The sequence below is a fragment of the Pinus tabuliformis genome, chromosome 7, assembly GCF_031772625.1.
Source record: "Pinus tabuliformis cultivar Carrire ecotype Pingquan chromosome 7, CPIR1, whole genome shotgun sequence".
NCBI classification, from domain to species: domain Eukaryota; kingdom Viridiplantae; phylum Streptophyta; class Pinopsida; order Pinales; family Pinaceae; genus Pinus; species Pinus tabuliformis.
The window spans coordinates 362,781,147-362,805,957 of NC_142293.1; the positions used below are offsets into that span (position 1 = coordinate 362,781,147).

A 24,811-nucleotide genomic window follows, 5' to 3' on the forward strand; every position below is an offset into this window, starting at 1 on the left:
ATGAGAGAAGCATATGTAAATTTTCATTCTTTTATTAATAAATTGCCTGAAGTGGCTGCGTTGGCTCAGGCCATGGACTGTTTCCCTCTTTGAGGGTTTTAACCACGTCAAAAATACTGGTGTATTGATCTGCGATCTGCTTGTGAGCGGTGTCCTTTGGTGTTCTGTTTGAGGAACTTACCCTGTAAATTCCTACAAACATAAATTTGAAGTCACAATTATTTGGAGGTTCATTGTTGGGGCAACTCGTTGGGTGATTAGGTTGGGTGACTATTGTAGTAACTCGTTGATGTGTTGTTGGTGACAAAATGTCTCAGTTAATAGTTGTCGATCACATTATCAAGATTCACACCTCATTGGATTTTGGGAATAATTTGCTTTAAAGGCTAGCTTTTAGAGTTCTAAAAGTTTGGTAAAAAATTGATCTAATTACAAATTTATGTTATTGAGATGGTATAATCTGAATGCTCTAGGATTTAATAAGAACCACGGAATTCATTTGTAAATTCAAAAGTATAATTTAAATAATGAAATATTATGACTTCTAATAAGAGCGATGGAATTCATTTGTAAATTCAAAAGTATAATTTAAATAAAAAATATTATGACTTCAAAATTTGGCCAGAAATTGTTAGAATTATAGATTTCAGTTGTTAATGACAGTATAAATTGAGTGTCCTAAGGTTTTTTCAAGAATTTAGATCCATTTATATATTACAAAATACGTTTTAAGAAACAAAATAATGAGGATTTCACTAATAATTCTATAGTTGTATACCAATTTTGATGATTGAAACAATGAAAACAATTATATAACATGATGCCACTATTGTGGCAACTTGATGATTTAAATACTTATATCTTAACTCTTATATAAACCATAGGATTTAAATACTTAAAATTTAAATTTAACTGTAAATACCCACAAGGTGGTAGTGGTGGTAATTCCTTCCCTATTTAATGACATGTCATGACCGTTGCAGTAGTTCTTGTTTTCTTTATTCATGACATATCATCACCGTTATTTCCACTAGATGGCGTACACTCAAAGTCCTTGAAATAATTCATGCATCGCACAGAGGGTCCTCCCTCATATGCAAACAAGACCTGCGTACCATCTACACATTCATGATTCGCTGCATGACTAATCATGTATATATTTTCCACTTCTCAATAGCGTGTGAGGTTATTCAACTCATCTGGACAGCTTCTGGTGATTCACTGTGGTTTAATTTTTATTAAAAAATGGTATATAATAAGATACGATGAGATGAAAGTTCTGCCCCGAAGAAATTCAAGATTAACCAAAAATTGATGTTTAAGATATCAGAAAAATTGGCCCTCACCCGAGATCAGTCACGGTCAAGGTAGGGTCCCTTGGCAGACAGCGAACCAGAGACGATGACGATTCTTATCCCGAAAAACAAAAAAAATATCCAACCAGAGACGATGACGATTCTTATCCCGAAAAACAAAAAAAATATCCAACCTACGCGGACCCTACCCTCCTTATGATATTTTTGCACCGACATTGCGGTAACCCGATGTCGGTTCCATCTGATGATTGTGGACATGGTGTGTGTACGGCGCGTAGGAGCCAGAGACCTTCACACCGCCACACCAAAACTATAAATACCACATTCTTCTCCCTTATTTCCATCTCCTCCGCTCTGCGTTCTGTCAATTTGTTGTTTGTTATATCGTCTGCAATTTTTACCAGGTTTTTTACTCGTTATTAAGATGGCGGAAGAGCAACAGGACCGTGGTACGTTCGGCTTATTAGGCAAAAAGAAGGAAGATGAGGGAAAGCAATCCAATGGTTTAACCAGGCCCTCGTTATTGTTTTGCAATGCAACATTCTCTTCGATCTCCCAATGGTTTAACGAGGCCCTGGTGTCTTTATACCAACCTCGTTTGAGCCTTAGGTGGTTTTGGCTGGAATTTAAAGCTAGCTTAGGAATTACTAGTATAACCATATTAAAAATATTAATGTGGATGATATATTGGAGGGCTTTATTTGTATTTACCATTGATAAATATGTAACAATAGAAATAATAATACAAAAAAAGGATTATTGCAATAAAAATATTATTATTGAGAGTTGTGATTCGGATTGTCCACAATATCTATCTTTTTCAGTCTACATTTCGAGTCTATAACAAGACTCGTCTTCAGGACCAATATGTAAAGAAGAGAAGAGTCAGAGGAAATAAATATGGGATGGATGTAAGAAAACAGGATGAGATTCGACTAGCAAATCCAAAAAATTCAAGAAATGAAGCAAAACCCTAAAGAAATATCATAAAATTGCATGAGCGCACTAAATTTTTTATTATCATTTATTTTAATTTTAATATATATTAGTAAATTTTATTAATAAGTTTTAATGTTATTTGTAAATAATAATTAACATTATTATATTCACATGTTATTAAGAATAATTATTAAAAGATAAAGTTAATAATAATAATAATAATAATATAATTTATTATTAGAATTAATTGTAAAGTTATTAGTAATAAGTGGTCTTATTATTAATAAAGTTCTAATTAATAATACCAATAATAAAGTTATTTATTATTATTTTATCGTTTAATATTGACTATAACTAATAAAATCATAGGGATAATAATATCAATTAGGGATTTCCTTCATATTAAAGGAAGCAAAGGGGGAGGGCGGAGGGGCACATATCTAAAGGAATATTAGCTTAGAATGGTGGAAATAGATATGAGGAAAATAAGATCTGGATATGAGATAAAGGCAAGATGAGAGTGGGAGGATAAAAAATGAAGAGGGAACAAAATGAGAGAGGGGAGCAAAAGATTATGTGTTAGCATTGCGGGAGAGTAAGGGGGTGCAGTTTCTGCTTACTTCTAAACCCCCATCCCTATTGAGATTGTGAGGATGCTTAATGATTTCAAGGGCTTCACGAATTTTGTGTTTAGACTTATGGTTTTCATTAGCAATAACTTTAGTGTCTTCTAGGCAGATATGGTGACAAGTTTTAATTGAAAGCTACACCAGTGCTAAAGATTGAGTTATGTCATTTTTTATGTCTGTCTGTGTTCTTTTAATCTAGTCTTGAAGGACCTTCCTGATCAAGAAAGTCCTTCAAGATCATACTACTCCACAAAAGAAGAAGATGAATGAAGAGGCTTGAGCAAACGTCGCCTTCGCAAATCAACTAGAGTGGTAGCTCTTCAAATGAAGGAGCAACTCTTCAATGTTTTTATTAATTCATTTCAATAACCTACAAGATCGCCAAATCACAACCCTCCATTCAACTAGAGTAGTGACTCTTCAATTTTTCTCCATTCGGTTTGATTTCCTCAACCTCCATGAAAACACAAATAGGAGCGTGGTGCAATTTGAGCCCTCGATCCCCTGCTCAAACGAAGAATATTCGAAAGATATTCCCTCTGTAGCCAATCCTGCCATCCATTATAATTTTAAAATAAAAATAAAAATAGAAGTCAACAACGGTACATTCACCTGAAGGTGAAATAAGAGGTCCTTTTCCTAATTAAATATTCAACATTTCTTTAAATATTATATTGAAATATTTATAAGGTATTTTTTTTTAATAACTTTATCTCGTAAGGTTGATATAAAATATAAACATATGTAATGTTAAAAATGAATTGAACTAGCATAATAAGAATAAGATTATTAAATTTTTTATATTTTTTTAATTAAATATAACCAAATATGTATATTCACTTATGTTTTTATTATAACATACATACATATATTAAAATAATAATAGAAATAATATATTAATTCATCTTAATTTATTATATTGTAATTTTTTTCATTAGAAAAATAAGAAATAATTTGAAAAAAAAAAAGTTAGCTTAAATAATAATGACTCATATTCATAATTATGGTATTACATAAATTATAATTGATAAACATATAAAAGTTTAAACAAATTAATTAACTATAATACTATTTGTATAGACGTTATATATATAGAGCAAGGTAGAAATTTTTCTTCAAGTTTTGCACTTAAAAAAGAGGTTTAAAGAATGAATTTGAGGATAGGTTTGTAGCTTCAGATATTTGATCGCTCTTGGCACATGATAGATCCGGATTTAAGATAGATCTACGCTGGTTTTTACATGTCATTTGTATCCCTCATACTAAAAAGTAAATTATTTTTGTTTACTTTCAATTATTTTATCTATCTATATAAAGTTTGATGTAAAATTAAGGTGGAAAATGAAGTATTTTATTTATGGCATACATTTTTTTGTTATTTATATTTTTGATTTGTTAATGTAAGTATTATTTTATTATTTTAAATTGTAACATTACATGACAACATATCACTGATATTGGTCTAGATTATATAGCACCTCTCAACGCAAAAATAATTAAACAGTGTACAGTGAATTGAATAAGAACATCATAGATGATTGTGCTTTGTCGACAAAGAGACATGAGCCCATCCCAATCCATTGTAAAAAAAGAGAAAAGGATAATGACGTAGTCTATTTAGTATATGTCTTGGAGGGCTTTCTAGCATATTTAATGGGTTAGATTGTTTAGAATCTGGTAGGAATGTCTTGGAATCACAAGTTTGAGTTGTAAAATCTCCACAATCCAAGCGCCCCAAGAGTTTTTCAAGGTGTTGAATCCATATATGCATCCAAAAACCCATTTTAAACAACAAAAATTAAGATTTGACAAAAAAAAATCGTCTGGTTTTGACCAAAACTTAGCATGTTTAAACAATGTCATTGATATCACCATATTGCATAACATTTGTTACTGAACATCTAAAATAATCCAACCACCTTCCTAACTAGATGATTTTTCCATGGTCTATCTCTTATACTTTTTGGAGGATTTTTTGGCACCTTTTCCAATCAAAATTGTTCACAATCTAGCATGAATTTGTTTCAATCACAAGTTTAAGTTATGAATTCTCCATAATTTGAGCGTGTCAGATTTTTTCAACATGATGAATTCATGTGTACAGTTAAAATCCCAGTTTAAACAACAAATATGAAGTTTTTTTTTGCAAAGGTAGAGGAGAGAAAGCATAAATAATTCACAAAACAAAAATCCACCAACTGCGGCTCTTCTATTGATCACACAAAACTTGATACTTACAATGAACCTGGTGAAGGGTATTTATCCTTTCCCAGCTAGCTACTTGCCTAAAGTATCTTGACATGCAACAATGTGCAACCACAAACTAAAAGTCATCTATCACTTAACTCGACTTGACTCAACACTCAATCACTCAGTTAACTGACTCTGTAAGTTTAGCCAACTCTGGCATGCGAGAGTAATTACAATTTATAACAAATAAACTATAAAACAGAGGAATGGCCACAGTCATGGGTCATAAAGCGCGACTAAAGAAGACTAAGAAAAGGAATCGAAAAGAAGAGACATATATCATTGCCATGGTTATAGAAGTTCAGGTTGTAGCCAAGGAACTGAGAAGTCTAGCAGAAGACAAAGAAGAAATCGAGGGTGATTGGTGTAGCTTTGATTTGCTACCACCTCCTATGTTTACAGGTAAATATTTTGATCATTGGGTTATCAAGATGTTAACTTTTCTTTGAGCTAAAGAGTTAATTGAGTATGCATCTAATAACCCATATGATGAAGTATGCGACGCTTTAGCATTGAATTTTATAAAACAGGCATTGGATGAGAAGTGTTTGTGCAAGGTAGAAAAAGCTACAACTTACAAGGAAGCATGGAAGTTCCTAGAAGCAGAGTTTGGTGCAAGGGGGAGTGACATGCAACAACAGGTGATGTCACAAGAAAAGAAGTCAGCCGCAGATATGAGAGTATATGAGAAAGACTCTAAGAGGAAAACAAAGCTTAGAGAACCCCACTCAAAAGTGGATGATGGTTTTCAAGACCATAAAATTGAAACCCATTATGCAAGCATGCATATGGATGAATAAGACACAAAAAATATTGCAAAGAGAGGTGTAGGAGCCTCTGTATGTGAAATAGAGCAAGAGCAAATAAATGCTCAAGGACTCCACTATAACGTGGATGATACAAATGATGGTGAATGCCACTGTGATGAGATACATGTGGATGATGACTTCAAACTTATATGTGAATTGGTGAATCTAGCCGCAGTTGATGGATTTGGTGAAGTTGAAATTGTCAATGAAATTGACAATGAGCACATGCATGCTCAGATATCCCACCATAGTGTGGATGAACATTATGTTGATGGCATATGTGGTTTCTTTTTTGAAACACGGATCGATTGTGACAATATGGTAAGCATAATGTTTGATGAAACATTGAAGGTTGAAGTTTCCACTATAGCAGCAAGATATGAAGCAGTTTGCCATCTAGCAGCATTTGATGATCAAGAACAAGATAAAGTGATTGAAGAGTTTTTTATGAGAATATCCACTAACAGCATAACAGTGGAAGACTACCTCCATGCAGTTGAAAAGAAGGCAGATGTAGATTAGGAGGCTCTCACTGAATAGAGTCATATGAAAGATGTTTTTAACATTGTTTTTTAATATGCAAGTGTTAAGAATAACATGGGAAAATAAGTTGAAAGAAAGGTTGTTAATAAATTTGATGCAGATTACTGGAAAAAAGCAGCAGTACCTAATGATAAAAGTGAAAAGAATGATATGGATGTTTCTGAAGATGAAGATGAATGCATTGAAACCATTTTTCAACAATGGAGTCAAGAAGAGATAAGATTTTGCTATCAAGAAATGTGGAAGAAAGAAACTTAGGAATATGAAGCACAAGAAGCAAAGGAAAGAAGACAGTTTGAAGATGTAATGTTATGGCATCAGTCCATAGTTAAACGAATATTTGAAGAGGTAGTTGTAGAAGACATGATCCAATTGTTTTTTAGAACAAGTTGAAAACAAGTCAACGAAAAATTGCAGCAAGAGCAAGTGAATAAAGCCTACAATAAGAAAGTTCAACAGAGAATGAAGCAATTTTGAGGATATAGAATTTGGAAGCAAAGAAAAAGAAAACGCAAAATTGTAAAATTCTTGAGTCGTTGTAAGCCTAGGTGAGACATAGACCAGCAGGCATGTTTGTGTGATAGTTAATTCATGTTGAATTATGTTGAGTCATACAGTCATAATTAAGGGGGAGTGTTAGAAATAGTAATTACTCCTGCATGTGGAGTTGGCTGAATATAGAGACTCAGTTAACTGAGTGATTGAGTAGTTGAGTGCTTGAGTGTTGAGTCAAGTCGAGTTAAGTGATAGATGACTTTGAGTGTGTGATTGCATGTGGGTGCATGTCAAGATATTTTAGGAAAGTAGCTAGTTGGAAAAGGTTTAAATACCCTTCATCGGGTTCATTGTAAGAATAATGTTTTGTGTGATCAATAGAAGAGCAGCAGCTCATATTTTATTTGTGAATTCATGCTTTGTTTCTTCTACCTTCAAATGTACAATTAAAATCCCAGTTTAAACAACAAATATGAAGTTTTGACAAAAAAAATTGGACAAATTTCATCCAAAAACTCTAAAATATATAATAGCTAGACAACACTAATAATTTTAGTAAGATTATTCTAATGTATCGATGAATTCGAATTCATTTTTGAGCCATCCCTTCACTGACAACTCTCCTTCGAGTCCATATTTGCTCTGTCTCCGTCTTTTTCTCAACGTAATGGGTTTGTCCTATCTTCGACTCCATCTCCATCTTTGCTCCTTAGCCCCGTCACCATCTCATTCTTCATTCGTCTCCCCGTACAATTCAACATTTTATACCCTCCACCCTCATTAATGCACACAACTTCAAACAACGAAACTAGAATTTCCAAATTTGAACTCTAACCCATGTTTGGAGCCATTTATCCTTGTCCTCCTCCATTTTTTAGATGACTAAACAGACTTGCATGGCACCCCCACCATTGTCGACTTTCAGAGCATCTACAACTAGACATGCCTGCAACTAAAGGAGTAATCATTGACACACCTATGAGAAACGATAATTTTTGTTTGAGGAATTGTTTGTTATCCCTCTTTCTCTCCTTCTGTAACAAATTTTTGTTTCATGCTTTAGTTTAATGCAAGCTACTTCTCCCTTACATCTCACACTTAAAGTTTACATGCCTGGCTTCGACCTTCTGTTTTAATAGTTTTGTCCCTTAAATATTCACAATTTTTCAACATACAAATGTTTTTTTTGAAGTTTTTGAAATCTCGTAGTTATTTTACTTTCTAGAATAAGGTTTTGACAAAAACATTTTATAGAAGTTGAACATTGTAGTTTTAGACTTAGGTTTTGAAGAAAACATTTAATAGAAGCTTAACATAAATCCAAATCTTCTTGTTAAAATTATGAACTTAGGTTTTGAGGAAAACATATTATAGAAGTTTAACATAAATTTGAAGTCACAATTATTTGGTTGTTCATTGTTGGGGCAACTCGTTGGGTGACTATTGTAGTAACTCGTTGATGTGTTGTTGGTGACAAAATGTCTCAGTTAATAGTTGTCGATCACATCATCAAGATTCACACCTCATTGGATTTTGGGAATAATTTGCTTTAAAGGCTAGCTTTTAGAGTTCTAAAAGTTTGGTAAAAAATTGATCTAATTACAAATTTATGTTATTCAATGGTATAATCTGAATGTTCTAGGGTTTAATAAGAGCCACCGAATTCATTTGTAAATTCAAAAGTATAATTTAAATAATAAAATATTATGACTTCTAATAAGAGCAATGGAATTCATTTGTAAATTCAAAAGTATAATTTAAATAAAAAAAATATTATGACTTCAAAATTTGGCCAGAAATTGTTAGAATTATAGATTTCAGTTGTTAAAGACACTATAAATTGAGTGTCCTAAGGTTTTTTCAAGAATTTAGATCCATTTATATATTACAAAATACATTTTAAGAAACAAAATAATGAGGATTTCACTAATAATTCTATAGCTGTATACCAATTTTGATGGTTGAAACAATGCAAACAATTATATAACATGATGCCACTATTGTGGCAACTTGATGATTTAAATACTTATATCTTAACTCTTAGATATACCATAGGATTTAAATACTTAAAATTTAAATTTAATTGTAAATACCCACAAGGTGGTAGTGGTGGTAATTCCTTCCCTATTTAATGACATGTCATGACCGTTGCGGTAGTTCTTGTTTTCTTTATTCATGACATATCATCACCGTTATTTCCACTAGATGGCGTACACTCAAAGTCCTTGAAATAATTCATGCATCGCACAGAGGGTCCTCCCTCATATGCAAACAAGACCTGCGTACCATCTACACATTCATGATTCGCTGCATGACTAATCACGTACATATTTTCCACTTCTCGGTAGCGTGTGAGGTTATTCAACTCATCTGGACAGCCTCTGGCGATTCACTGTGGTTTAATTCTTATTAAAAAATGGTATATAATAAGATACGATGAGATGAAAGTTCTGCCCAGCAGAAATTCAAGATAAACCAAAAATTGATGTTTAAGATATCAGAAAAATTGGCCCTCGCCCGGGATCAGTCACGGTCAGGGTAGGGTCCCTTGGCAGACAGCGAACCAGAGACGATGACGATTCTTATCCCGAAAAACAAAAAAAATATCCAACCAGAGACGATGACGATTCTTATCCCGAAAAACAAAAAAAATATCCAACCTACGCGGGCCCTACCCTCATGATATTTTTGCACCGACATTGCGGTAACCCGATGTCGGTTCCATCTGACGATTGTGGGCATGGCGCGTGTACGGCGCGTAGGAGCCAGAGACCTTCACACCGCCACACCAAAACTAGAAATACCACATTCTTCTCCCTTATTTCCATCTCCTCCGCTCTGCGTTCTGCCAATTTGTTGTTTGTTATATCGTCTGCAATTTTTACCAAGTTTTTTACTCGTTATTAAGATGGCGCAACCAGCACACCAGGACCGCGGTATGTTCGGCAAAAAGAAGGAAGATGAGGGAAGGCAATGTGATCAGACTGAGGGTGGTAGATGTGAAGAGGGGAAGAAGCCGGGAATGGTAGATAAAATCAAAGAGAAGATTCCGGGACAACAGCAAAAGCTCCCCGGAGACGGAAAGCAGTGTGGCGGTCAGCCTGGGCGTGAAGAGGAAAAGAAGCCAGGTATGGTTGATAAAATCAAACAGAAGCTGCCGGGACAACAAAATAAGAATGACGTGGAGTAAGAGAAGATAGTGTAAAGAAGACCCCCTGCCCATCTGATATGTGAATCTGTGTACACTCGTTCAGGGCATTGCTTAGGAGCATGCATGGATGAGAATAATGTTATGTGCGTGTTGATTAGTAATGTGTTGTGTTACAAGAGGGGGATCAAAGTTACGACTGTAATCCGATGGTGAGGTTTCGGGTACCATCTTTCACCTGAGCATTTTTCCGATTTATCGGGTAAAGTTATGAATATAGATTACAAACAGTTTATGTGACCAAACATTCAGCAATGTTCATCACGACATTTTTAGTCGCAACGAGAAGCTGCGGTCTAAGTAAACTCGTAATTCGATGTTTTGTTTTCTTAAAGATATATTTATGTTTCCAAGTAAACGACCTATTCATGTTTTTTACGTTTTACGTTGCACTTAGTGATTGGCCTGGATAATTTTTTAACTAAAAATTAATCATGTTTTTACGTTGCACTTAGTGATTGACATCGATAATTTTTTATTACTATAATCAGAATTAATCCATGACCAAATTTTGTGTTCTCTTGGTGCATATAACTTAGTTATATATTTTGAATGGTTTTTATATATTCTTATTTTCAACTGAGTTATTCAAAATTATTTAACATTTAAATCTTAATTATATGGGTAAAGTATTAAGATTTTTTTTTATATGGGTAAAGTATTAAGATTTTTTTTTAAATTATTATAATTTTGCTAATTTAAGAAGTGAAAATTACATTGAATAATTTTCTTTAAATAATATACTCATGTATTCTATAATATTTTGAAAATTATTAAAAATTTATTCTATTAAAAAAATATAAACAAATATACTTTATAAACTTTATAAAATTGAAGTTTATATAATAAATATTTATATACTAAAGTGCTCTTTATTTATTCAGAAAAAATAAATTGTTTTTTCGTTATTAAATATTACATAGATGGCTAGGATTCAATAAATTGTATTTCACTAAATAAAATAAGCCCCCTCCGAAATTAGTGTCTATATTTCAAATTCAAATTGTGGGTGTCTATTCATTTCAAATTCGAATTGTGCATTTTCTTATTGTATTTCAATTTAAGTTCGTGCGTTTCAATAATTTAAGTGCTGTTTATTTATTGCGTATTGGTCTCTGTTTTGGCTTTGTCTATCTTGATTGCAGATTTCAATGCAACAAATGGTACATTTGTTAAAAGGTTACCCTCATCCTTATTCATCAAAATTTAGAACAAACTTCAGTTAAAATGTTATAAAATGTCACCCTCATCCTTATTCATTAGAATTTAGAACAATTTTGAAATTTGTAATAGAATTACGTCTAGTTGTTTTTTTGCATATTTTATGGTGCATTTATTTTAGACTTCTTTTTAAAACTGCCATACTTCATAGTCATCCTTATCTTGATTATTTTCTTGTAAAGTTTCCTCAATTAAATGTATAAGAAGTAAAAAAGTGACTTTATTTCTCTCTATCTAATACTATAACATTTCCAAAATCAACCATCAAATTCAACATTATTTCTCACACAAATTAAAAAGTAAGTCAAAACTCATAGTGAATAAACCAGCCTCCCTAGTTCTCTTATAAATAAGAGCAACCATCACTCTTGTCGATTAGGTTGTGCACCATTTTCCCTCATATATATATATATATTTATATTAGGTTGTGCACCATTTCCCCACACACACATATATATATATATATATATATATATTTGTCTCTTTGTGTGTTTTTCCTTTCAAATTGTTTATATATAAATAAAATGATTAGGTTGTTAATATTTAGAAAATTCCCAACAAAAAATTTGATGGATGTTGCTCTCTTCAGTAAATTGGTTATACTTTGATGCATGTTGCTCTCTATTGGTTAGAGCACCCATTTAGTAGCAGGGATTTCATGAGTCCAAGTTACATTTCTAATGACTTTGGAGATGGTTCTCAGCAATTAATGTATGTTGCTAGAATTACATAAGTGTGCTTCTCATGAGAGGAAAGGTTCTTGATATAGGAAGAATAATAGAAGGAACACATTTTTTTGGTTTTGGTTTACATAAATTAATATTCAATTATAGTTCATGGTTATGGATAGTAGGGTCGACCACATAGAAGCTAGCTTTTATCTAGATCCAACTCGTGGAAACAACAACAGTGAAGAGGTTGGCCTATAGATGTGGAGGCTTCAATTTCCTCTTAGTTGCTTGTATGTTTAAGTTTTTATTTTTTTTTATTTTTATTTTTTTATGTTGTTGGGTGTGTATAAGTGTGTCTCAACAAGCAAACTCTAGATAGGTGACAGTTTCACTATTAATTGGTCTAGGTTTAGGAATTCTATTTTTTCAATTTAATTTTGACTTTCGACAATGCATGGACAAAAGGATTATTGTTTTGTCAATTATTTGGTTTCCCCAAAAGTAGACCAAAGACCAATAATGATAATAATGACTTTAAAATTATGTATTTTTTTAATGAGAATCAACAAAATTTAGCTTGTCCAAAAAAAATTCTATTAATAGGTGAAGAATCTTGTAATTTGATATAATTTTATAAAATATTTATTTTAATTATAAAATTTAATTAAACATTTAAAATATATTATATTTTTCTAATTTCTTTATATAAAAATAAATAAATTTAAAAATAATATATAATTATATTTTAGGGGGGCATGTAGGTTAGATGAATCATTTTTAATGTGATTATGGAAGTTTCCTAAATTAAATACTTAAAATAATTATGGAAACCTAGGGAAACTTTGAAAAGTCATGGATTAAGGTTAGACATATAAGGATGACACAATAACATCATAATAATTCAATAAATGAAGTTAATAATAATAACTAACAGTGTTTCTTTAAAGCCACAAGGAAAATCATTTCCTTCATCGAAAAATCTGAGTATTCTCCTTGAGTATTCAATCAACCGATGCTTCCTCGATGTGATGAATAAGAAGGTAAACCATTTATGAATTTAAGCACCATTCGTAAAGAAATTTATGATATCTTGATTGAACGACAAGAGAAGAAAAGAAAACAATGAAGACACACAAAGGAATTGCTATTTAGGGAAAGAGAAGTAAAAGAATAACCATCAGGAAAAAGATGTTGGTAGAGGAAATACCAAAGCACACATGCCATAGTGAAGAGTTTATAAAATCGCAATGAAGTGTTGCGTTACACAACAATTTTCAATGAATAAAACCTAAATGGCGAAATGATATATCCAAACATTTTATGCGACCGTTGGACCTTCTGAGCACAGCACAAGAACTTTAATTATGCCAATAAGCATCGAAAATTAGACCAGACCAACCTCCGTCTACCTTTTCGTCATGGAAAAGAGTCAAAGACCACCAACTGGGAATGCTAAAACCCCTAGCTATGAGCAAAAAACAACCTAGGAGAAGCTTATATTATTCTTTAATAGTGGGTATTGTCCACCCCAAGTAAAGTGCTCTCCAGGTAGTTCCATGTGGCATGAATCCTATGAAAATACGCTGAGACATCCTTATCTGCTGCCTACTACAAAACCGCCAGCATGATCACTAGCTTGCCATACCATGCATGAACCTTCTGCTAGTGTGTGGTTGTTAGACAGTGGTTGTAGTAATCACATGAGAGGAAACAAGGATTTGGTTACAAATTTCAATCAATCTGTGAAAACAGAGGTAAATTTGGGGACTAATAAGACTATGGAAGTAGATGGCGAAGGAGTGGTCAACATTCTGACCAAGAAGGGGGAGCCGAAGACAATCTCAGAGGTATATTATGTTCCTAGTCTCAAACATAATTTGCTGAGTCTTGGTTAATTGACACAGAAAGGATATAGAGTTATCTTTCAAGGTCAAGAATGTGTTATATATGACAAGCCCCCAAGCAAGTAGTTGATAGCAAAGGTGCAGATGACAAGGAATATACTCTTTCCTCTAATTATGAATTACAATGGTCAGGTGAGTTCTGTTATAGTTGCATGTTCTGATGATTATTTGTTATGGCACTTTCGATTTGGACACTTGCACTTTTCTGGTTTAAAATTGCTGCAGCAGAAAAAGATGGTCAAAGGATTACCTCCCATCAAAGAACCTGCTAATACTTGTGAGTGTTGCATCTTAGGAAAGAAACACTGTGAAAGTTTTCCAAAAGGAGTTTCATACAGAGCAAAGCAACCTCTTGAGATAGTGCATACAGAGTCGTGTGGACATATGAGGACATAGTCGATTGGTGGAAGTTGTTACTTCCTCACTTTCATTGATGATTATAATAGAAAGACTTAGGTTTACTTCATGAAGCAGAAGTCTGAAACTTTTGAAAAGTTCAGGGAATTCAAAGGCTTAGCAAAGAACCAAAGTGATTGACAGATCAAGTTATTGAGGTCAAATTGTGGTGGAAAATATGACTCAGAAGCATTCCATTATTATTGCAAACAACGTGGAATCAGAAGACAATTTACAACTAGGAACACATCGTAGCAGAATGGTGTTGTAGAGAGAAAGAACAGGACAATTATGAACATGGTAAGAAGCATGTTGAAAGGCAAAAACATGTCTAATGACTATTGGGAAGAAGTAGTTGCATGTGTTATTTATGTGATCAACAGATCTCCTACAAAGAGTGTGATGAATAAAGTACCAGACAAGCATGGCAAGTATGTATTGCATCATATCTCATCTTAGAGTATTTGGATGCGTAGCTTATGAACATGTGCCTAAGGAGAAAAGAGGAAAATTGGATGATAAAAGTGAAAAATGCATATTTACTCGTTATAGTGAGCAATCAAAAGCTTACAAGTTGTATAACCCTGTCACAAAGAAGACCATAATTAGCAGAGATGTTGTGTTCAAAGAACATGAGTCATGGAATGGAACTATAGACAAAACAATTGATGCACATGTGCCACTGATGGAAGAAGATGATGTAGTAGAAAAGGAGCAGCAAGAACAATAGGTGAAGACACCAAACAGAGACACACCAACAAGGACTCCAAGATTTTCAAAGTAGCATGGATCTTCAAGCAGATCAACAGATCGAGATTCTCCCAACAATCAATCAAGTGATGAATCAAGCAATGGTAAGAGAAAGATGAGAAGTATGAAAGATATTTATAATGATTTTGACGTTAGTTCAAAATTTGCATTATTGTCATTCCAACCTTCTTCGTTTGAAGAAGCAATTAGAGATGAAAATTGGGTGCAAGCCATGGATGAAGAAATTGAAGCTATTGAAAAGAATGATACATGGGATTTGGTTGATTTACCAAAGGATAAAAATCTCATTCGTGTGAAGTGGGTGTACAAGAAAAATTTGAATGAGAAAGGTGAAATTGACAGATTTAAAGCACAACTTGTAGCAAAAGGATTCTCACAGCAATGGGGAATAGATTTTGGAGAAATGTTTTCTTCGGTAGCCTGATTGGATATTGTAAGAGGAGTTCTAGCCATAGAAGCTTAGAACAAGTGGAAAGTATATCAGATGGATGTGAAATCAGATTTCTTGAATGGAATTCTAGAAGAAATTATTTATGTGCAGCAGCCTCCAGGATATGAATTTGAGAGTAATGAAGAGAAAGTTTACAGGTTGAAGAAAGTTCTTTATGGACTGAAGCAAGCGCCTAGAGCTTGGTATAGCAAAATCAATAGCTACATGATTAAGAATGGATTTTGCAGAAGCAACATTGAGCCTACCTTGTACACAAAGGTAAACGAGCTTGGACAGATTTTGATTATTTGCTTATATGTTGATGACATGAATTTTACAGGTGATTTTGAGATAGATGAATTTAAAGAAGCCATGATGAAAGAATTTGAGATGACAAATCTTGGTCTCATGAAATATTTTCTTGGCATAGAAGTTGAGAAATCTCAAAAAGGAATTTTTATTTGTCAAAATGAATATGCCAATTTTTTTTTGAAAAGATTCAGGATGGAAAATTGCAAACCCGTCCCTACACCAGTTGCAACAGGTACAAAGTTAAGAAAGGCTGATGAAGGATCAGATGTCAATCCAACTCTATTCAAAAGATTGGTTGGTAGCCTCATGTATCTCACAACTACAAGACCAGATATCATGCAGGGAGTGAGTTTGATTTCCAGATTTATGGAGACTCCAAAAGATACACATTGGAGTGTGGGAAAATGAATTCTAATATACATAGCAAGAACTAGAGATTGTGACATAATGTATGCAAGCACATACAAGAAAGATTTGATTGGATACACAGATAGTGATTTTGTAGGAATTTTAGATGATAGGAAGAGCACTTCTAGGTTTTTGTTTGACCTTGTTTCAGGTGTGATTTCATGGGCATCTAAGAAGTAGCCCATTGTGACACTTTAGTCAGTAGAAGTAGAATATGTAGCAGAAACATCAACAGCATGTCAAGCAGTTTGGTTAAGAAGAATATTTGATGGACTCAAGCAGAAACAACAAGGATCAACAACAATATATTGTGACAACACCTCAGCGATTGCATTATCCAACAATAGTGTGTTTCATCAGAAGAGAAAGCATATTGATACTAGATATCACTTAATTAGAGAACTTGTGAGAAATAGAGAAGTTCACTTGAAGCCTTGTAAATCTAGTGATCAATTAGCTGATATATTTACTAAGTCATTAGCACAAGATGTGTTTGAGTTTCATAGAAGAAACCTGGGTGTTGTAAGCCTAGTTGAGACATAGACCAGCATGAATGTTTGAGTTGTCATGAGTCATGTTTTAGTTTAGCAGTCGTAATTAAGGGGGAGTGTTAAAATAAGCTAATTACTCCTGCATGAGGAGTTGGATAAACATAGGGGGTCAGTTAACTGAGTGATTGAGTATTTGAGTGTTGAGTCAAGTCGAGTTAAGTGATAGACGACTTTTATTGTGTGGTTGCATGTGGTTGCATGTAAAGGTGAGTAGCTAGTTGGAAAAGGATAAATACCCTTCATCGGGTTCATTGTAAGCATCATGTTTTGTGTGATAAATAAAAGAGCAACAACTCGTGTTTTGTGTGATCAATAAAGGAGCAACAACTCGTGTTTTATGTGTGAATAATTCATGCTTTGTATCCTCCGCCTTTCCAACATGGCAGGAGGGGAATTTTAGTTGTGTAAAAGGAAAGAAACATAAATTTCGTGACAGAAATTCAAGATCTGGAAACCCTATTTTCTTCATGAGTAGCCATGGTTGAAGAGGGGTTCATATAGAAATGTGATTTATCTTCGTCTTCTTATTTTTCTAATTCTTCAGCCGATTGGATGGCCTCCTTTGCTTCCTCTGATGACATGACTACCAACAGAAATTTTTCATGGGCTTTCTCGCCTCCACTGATACCACATGGTGACCCTCTCTTCCACATGAAATCTCTCAAAGACAAACTCCCCACTGACAAGTAAGTTGACAGGCGCCAATTTATTGATTAAAAAAATCATTCTGTCTACATTTCAAATAGGGGCGGTTGTAATATTTTGCCGATTTTGGTTGTTTATTTGAGTAATTTGCAGGAGGGGTTTGTTGAAATTTTTTTAGTAGCAAGTCGCAATCATACATGTCTCTAGCAAATATGAAATGCGTAGAAGACCTTGCCAAATTGGTGAAAAATCTCAAGGGCTCCTATAGCTGGGAACTCATGTAAAATCATCATATAATAATCAAACCATTGGATTGTCAATATTCTTGGCAACTCATGGTAAAATCATCACATAATAATCAAACCAGTGGAATGTAAATATTCTCGGTAGGCTCAAACGAATCCATGAAAATACCCCGAAGGACTTCCCATAGATCGAAGATGTGCCAGAAAATGGTCATTTAATTCCCACGAAACCAGACAAACTATGGTTATCAGTTATCGCCTCCTAAATAAATAACATACATAGACAATACAGAAATTTATAGATCCATACCCAACATAGTGTGTTAAAATTTGTACATAGAGCCCACCCCTCCACAACCACTTTTTGGTTAATTGTAAACTTCTAAAACCCTGACGGTTTCGAATCGGGGTGGAAGAAAACCCTGCTATATTGCTTCATTCATTTTTAATTTTGTTTCATACTATTTTTGTTCAGAATGAAAAAAACGTTATATTCAGTCATAAAATAGTTACATTTGCTTCATGGCGAAGCATCCAAAACAACAACAATATCATAGTTAGTACAAGTGCATACCATCGATCATGAAATCATACAAATATTTATCCCTATAACCAGTCCAGGTAGCAATATCATGACTTATAATAATAGTGGATTATCAAAAAGATCTAATATAAGAGACATCATACTATTTATTTATTCATGATTGGTTTGTTCATGCTCCATGTTAAATTAGGGAAGATTTAAACAAAGGACCTCTTCATTTCCACATAAAAAGTTAAACAATGATAAGATAATCCCATTTAACTCCTTGCATAATAGTGTATTAAAGTAATCCCATTTAACTCATTAAGGTAATCCCATCCCATTTTTCACCTATTACATGATTTCTATCTTCCTCACATTCCGCCTATTATTTAAGGTAATGTATACGTTTCGAATATATCTTTGTAACACAATAAGGTACCCATCTCATTTTTCCGCAATTTACATGATTTCTATCTTCCACACATTCCGCTTATTATTTAAGGTAATGTATATGTTTCGAATGTATCTATGTAACACAATAATTAGTTGAATTTCAATATGGGTTACTTCCTTTTTGATAATACGAGATATATATCAATGGGTAGAGTTGATATTATTATTTTTTATGAATAATTTATTTAATAAATGCTTTATATAATTATTATATAAAATAATTTATTTAAGAGGTTTTGTAGTTTATAATGGTAGAAATGTGGTAATGTAATGTTTAGTTAATAATATTTTTGAACTCATAAATATAATTTAATATGATAGATGTGGTGTAATGTAATATAATATCTTATAAACATTTTAATTTATTAAAATAAAATAATTAACAATTATAATTATCAATAAAACATTTTGATTGGATCAAATTACACAAATATATATATATATATATATATATATATATATATATATATATATAGATATAGATATATATTTATAAAATTAAACTAATTTAGATTCATTTTAATTCTAGATTTATCAAAATTCTAGAAAAAATAAATCTCTTAATATGTAAATATCTTATTTTATGAAAAAATTAAAATTATAAAATAAATTGGTATAATAGTAATAATAATATATGGGTATTTATGTCTTTTAACTTACCATTATATATAATCATAATAATGAATAAGTAATTATATTTTCTTAATAATTAATGTATTTTGGATTCTTAAAACAATCTAAAATATGGAAAAAATTGTAAATCAATTTTACAAACACATATTTGTAATTTGATATTTAATACAATTTTCCAAAAAGCCATCCATGTGAGTGCTCCTTTAGTTTAATCATATAAACTTCCATATTTCAAAACCATTTTTGTGTGACATCTTATATAGTAATAAACATATTTTTTATTTTGGAAAAATTATTAACAAATATTATAGTTATATATTGTGATGTATTTAAGTCATGAATTTTCATTTTAGGAATATAGTACCATACCATTCTACACATCTTTAATATATATAATTATGTAGAGTGGAAATTATATTGTATTAAAAGATGATAAGTGTGATTAACTTGTTATTAAAGAAACCAAATGATTGACAACATAAAACAAATAGATGTTGTCCATTCAAAATGTCTATAAGTATAATAAAAAATGTTACAATATTTTAAATTAAAATTTTCATTATTAGCGTTGTCAATTTTAAGGCTATTAATATTTATAGACTTGCTCAAAAGGAAATTGAACATTGTAATTGAGTTTTACATATAGATTCAAAATGTAATTGATCTAGACCCAAAAGGAAATGGATAGCTAGATTAAGTAGCAATTGAACAACATGTTGCAAAGAAAATGTCTTAAGGCAGTAGCAAAGGAAAGAATAACATAGAAGAAAGAAGTAAAAATTTTATGATTGCCATTTACCATGAACAGATTTAAGAACCTCCCAATAGGTTTTATGCCATCTAGTACATAAATCCATTCTTCCACTTATCCTATGTCATTTGTTGATTTGTTATTTTTGCAACTATAATGTCCTTGGAATCCACAACATTTCCTGTGTTATTTGTGCAATTATAATGTCACATCACATTTATAGTGTTATTTGTGCAATTATAATGTCCTTTGAAACCCACAATGTTTATACAACCTCTTAGCCTTTAATCAAAATCAAAAAATAAAATTAATCAAGCTTTAGTCAAGTACTTCAATAAAAAAACTAATTGAGAATATTAATTTTAAGAGTTCATTTGCTTCGTTTAACATATCCAATACGAATTTTCTAAGTTAGTTTTGGTTCAGGTGAGCTACAACATATGGCTTATATCCAAGTAGCAAGAGCTTGGTTGCTTCAATCTAAATGAAAGTCGACATAATCATTTTTAATCCGCATAAGCAATATAAGTAATCTGAAAATCTAAAATCTTAAAGCAGATGAATATATATTTTAGGAAATGTTCAATTTCTCATTTACACATTAAAAAAAAACATTTTGTTCAATATTTGGCACTACAAAATGGGATTAATTCCGATGAAGCAAAATAGTCCATACTAAATAAAAAATACACATATCAGAGTTTGTGTGAGGGAGCATCTATTGTTCTTCCTCAAATATGGAAACACACTTAAGGTCAGTTCAATTGCTTCTTCATTATCAAGAATAATGAGTTCTCTTCAATGAAAAAGATCATGATCAAAGTAATGGACAACTAGTTGTGAATTTTACAATACCACCAAATCTTTGGTGTTTGCTTCTTTAGTCAAAAATAACCTTTGCTATGATCCATATACCTCTTTCACATAAGTTGAGAATAACCTCACCCACTCCCATCACCCTCAGATTAAAACCAAAGTACAACTTCAACTTCAAAAACCTATCGACGTCTCCCTATACTTTTGGTACAACTGCTAATTATTACTGACCGAAAACATTAATTCACTTTCACTTTACCTTAGATTATAGCTGTAGATAGCGATTAATACGAAGTATATTCTCAACCAATCGAATCTCCATTATTAATTAAAAAGTCAATAAGCCTCCTCCCACTAGTTGATATCGGGAGAGCGTTCGGCTAATAAATATGCATGCTTATAAAGTATGGTAAAACAAATGATCAAACTAGGTTGTTAGGCTTTATCAAGATTATTGTTAATAACATGTGTTATGGTATGGTATGGGTAACATCAATTATTGGGAATGAGTTTTGGTATAATTTAAAGTGATGATAAAAAAAATGATATATTTTTTAAAGAATTTCTAAATAATGGTAATTATAGAAGTTTTAGTTAAAACAATTATATATATATATATATATTTTATGAAAAGTTATTATCAAGTGAAAATTGATTTGAAATCTTTTAAATTGTGAATGTGATTTAGTTTCATGATTTATATAACTTTCAGAGTGGAGGTTTCTGTGATTCATGATTATTAAGTAGTTTTTTTTCGGATAGATCATATTAATTTTTTTTTTAATGGTTAAGTTTTTTTTTTGACACAAGAGGTTGAGTGCTTCAGCCATGTAGCTTAATTTGAACTCAAGGTATTTGTTTATATCGTTATAATTTCATATTGATTTAGAAAATGTTTTTTAGGTTTATTTAAAAGGTGTCGATGGTGTGGTATTATGATCGATAAATTGTTATGGATATTCCACTAGATAGTTCATTAAAATAAATTCAATGAAAACTAGACTAAAATATGAAATCTATATTATGAGGGTTAATTTTCCTTAGATTCCCAATTTTGATTAATATATATATATATATATATATATATATATATATATATATATATATATATATATATCTATATATATATATATATATATATATATATATATATATATATATATATATATATATATATATATATATATATATATATATATATATATATATATATATATATATATATATGCATGCAAAAACTAGAGAACATATAAATACAATCACTTAGAAACCATAAAAACCATGATATGCTCTACAAAATCCTTTTCGAGTAAAACCTAGCTAGAAGTTAAGGTTGCTTTGCTCTCTTTTGTTTGGAATGGAAATGATATACAAAGGAGAAGACACTCTCTATGGAGTTTCTTGAGACATGTGGCCTTTGGATTGCTACAAAATACAAACCTTATTTATTATGATCTCTCTCTATCCACACTTAGCAACTCTACTCTACTATGAACACAACACAAGAAAATGGAATGCAACCCTTTTTCCTCTTAGTGACTTGGTTATATTTCGTCTTGATAGCCAACTAGGGGTTATATTTAACCCATTCAACTCTCAACATGAGATACAACAAGACCCTTCTAGAGTATTCTTCATAGTCCCCATGTGGCTAGCACTTTTCCATGGGTAAGGGGGTCGACATGGTGTCATCTCAAATTACGGTGGTTAATCACAATAAGCCGACTTTTGGGAGGCATAAATTTTGCATTCAAACAATAATTTCTGTTGTCTTGTGAGATGACTCTAGGTCAGTTAGTCATGCCACAACATCTAAAATATTTTGCTGGTTTTAAATTTTATGGATGACCAATGATATGAATTATTTAAAACATGTGCTTAAGCCTTAACAATTACTAAACTAGATGAAAGGGATGCTATTTGTCTAGCTATAGTTAATTGATTTAAAGTGAATGAATAGCATAATATGTGATGACATAACTTGCTAAATATTCAAACATTTGATTAGTTATAAGCAAAGAATACAAGAAAACAACGTTTCCTGTAGAACAAAATATATTAAAACAAATGTAGATTTGTGTGACAATTAATTGATATAATGGAGTTTATAATAAAAAATAGTCTTATAAGCTAGTCCCTAGTTATTGTTGATAACTTCACAGGGGATTTAAGACTGACTGATACTCAGTATGATCTTACCCAGTTCTCTGCATAAAGAATTGAATATATGAAGAAACGCATAATGAAATAATCACATGTGAAAACTTACAAGAAGACAAAACTATAGTAGGCAAATTCAGAATCCTTTCATTAGCATTGCAATTCTCCAACTCGGTTACGTTATGTTCTCAATGTTCATACAAGGGTCCAACTCATAATAACTCGAATGAGGAGTTATTTGTACAAAACTAAATATCTACTAGAGATATTTATTACAAAATCTTACAAAAGTAGTACAAAATAATAGGAAATTGAAAACTTCTAAGTGGTGGCACTATTCTTTAGGAATCTGTTGATGATTAGTCCCCAAAAAGTGATGCCCATTTGTCTGTCGATTGAATATGAAAGTTACTCAATTACTTCGCAGAAGTGATCCCATATTTCTTCACTTGGTATGGTGAGGTTTAACAACTTTCTGTAGACTTCATCTACTTCTGTGTATTTCACAAAACTGGGCTTATTTATAAAAAGATGTTTTATTTCACACTTAATGGTCAAATATGTTGGGAATAATACTGAGAGGGGGGAGTGAATCAATATTTACAAATCAATAAATTTTTCAATTCATAATCAGATTTATATACGCTACTTCAGTGAAGGGAACTCATGTGTGCACGCAACTTTTCTTAAGTCAACCAACATATATCCAGTGAACTTATGATTCAATTAATTCACCATATGTTGATATTTAATCAGTGCATCAGTACTTTATTAAACATTAAATAGTAACCATGTGCATTAATAACAGAATAAACCATCACACATAAGAAACACACATGAAAACCAAGATTTAAGGGGAAACCCAATGCGGGAGAAAAACCACCTGTTGTTGTTGTCTCTGTATTCTTTTAATATAAAAAATAATCTATTTACAATATTGTATTGATGTAGACTCATACCAGTATGTAGGCACCCACCTGTAGAAGGCTACAACCTTCTCTCGTTCTCCAGCTTCCACTGGAGGGGAGCTACAACCCCCTAGCTCTTGTACTAGCCAATATGTTTACCAGTACGTAGGCGTCATCCTACAGAAGGCGATGACCCTCTCTCTTCCTCGAGGGACCACGTTCCATAAATTTTCAGACTAGATAATCTTGGTACAACAACAAATATGAAAGCCACGTTTCATCAAATTTTCACGCTGGACCCATTAAAAACATTGAAGCTCAAACTCAATAATAATAACTGCATCAACCAACAATCAGTCAATCTGAACAGTCAGATCACTCTCACTAGAACACTGTGCTGAACCCAGAAACCTGCATCATCATCTAGAACCAACTGCAATGTCAAAAATCATATGTCAGAATGCATATGCTACTTTAATGAAACCAATCTGTGTGTATACACTAATTCCTTTAACCAAACCTGCGTATACCTCCAAAATTACGGAATCATAAAAACTTCTAAATCAAATCTGTACCAACCAGTAATATTTTGAAGATCAACTGTCAAATAACAGAGATATAAACAGTCAACAACAAAGATCATCCTTCTCACTTAATCAATCAATTAATCAGACTCACTCTCCTTATGCATTCATTTCTACTTTAAGATCTAAGAAGACATCATTGACAGACAACATTAAAACAACAAAACTGAAAGATAGATCAATCATCTCTAAATAAAAAGCTTTTCTTTTGCATACGCTACTTGGAAGAGTCAAACC

At 32.1% G+C, this 24,811-nt stretch overlaps 1 protein-coding gene across 1 annotated transcript; it reads left to right on the forward strand.

Moving 5' to 3' along the window:
- The first annotated feature begins 9,798 nt into the window (after positions 1–9,798).
- LOC149247461 (uncharacterized) lies at positions 9,799–10,176 on the forward strand. Its single transcript, XM_089458231.1, has one exon. The coding sequence runs from the start codon at positions 9,890–9,892 to the stop codon at positions 10,169–10,171; it is 282 nt and encodes a 93-aa protein (XP_089314357.1). The 5' UTR covers positions 9,799–9,889; the 3' UTR covers positions 10,172–10,176.
- The last annotated feature ends 14,635 nt before the right edge of the window (positions 10,177–24,811 follow it).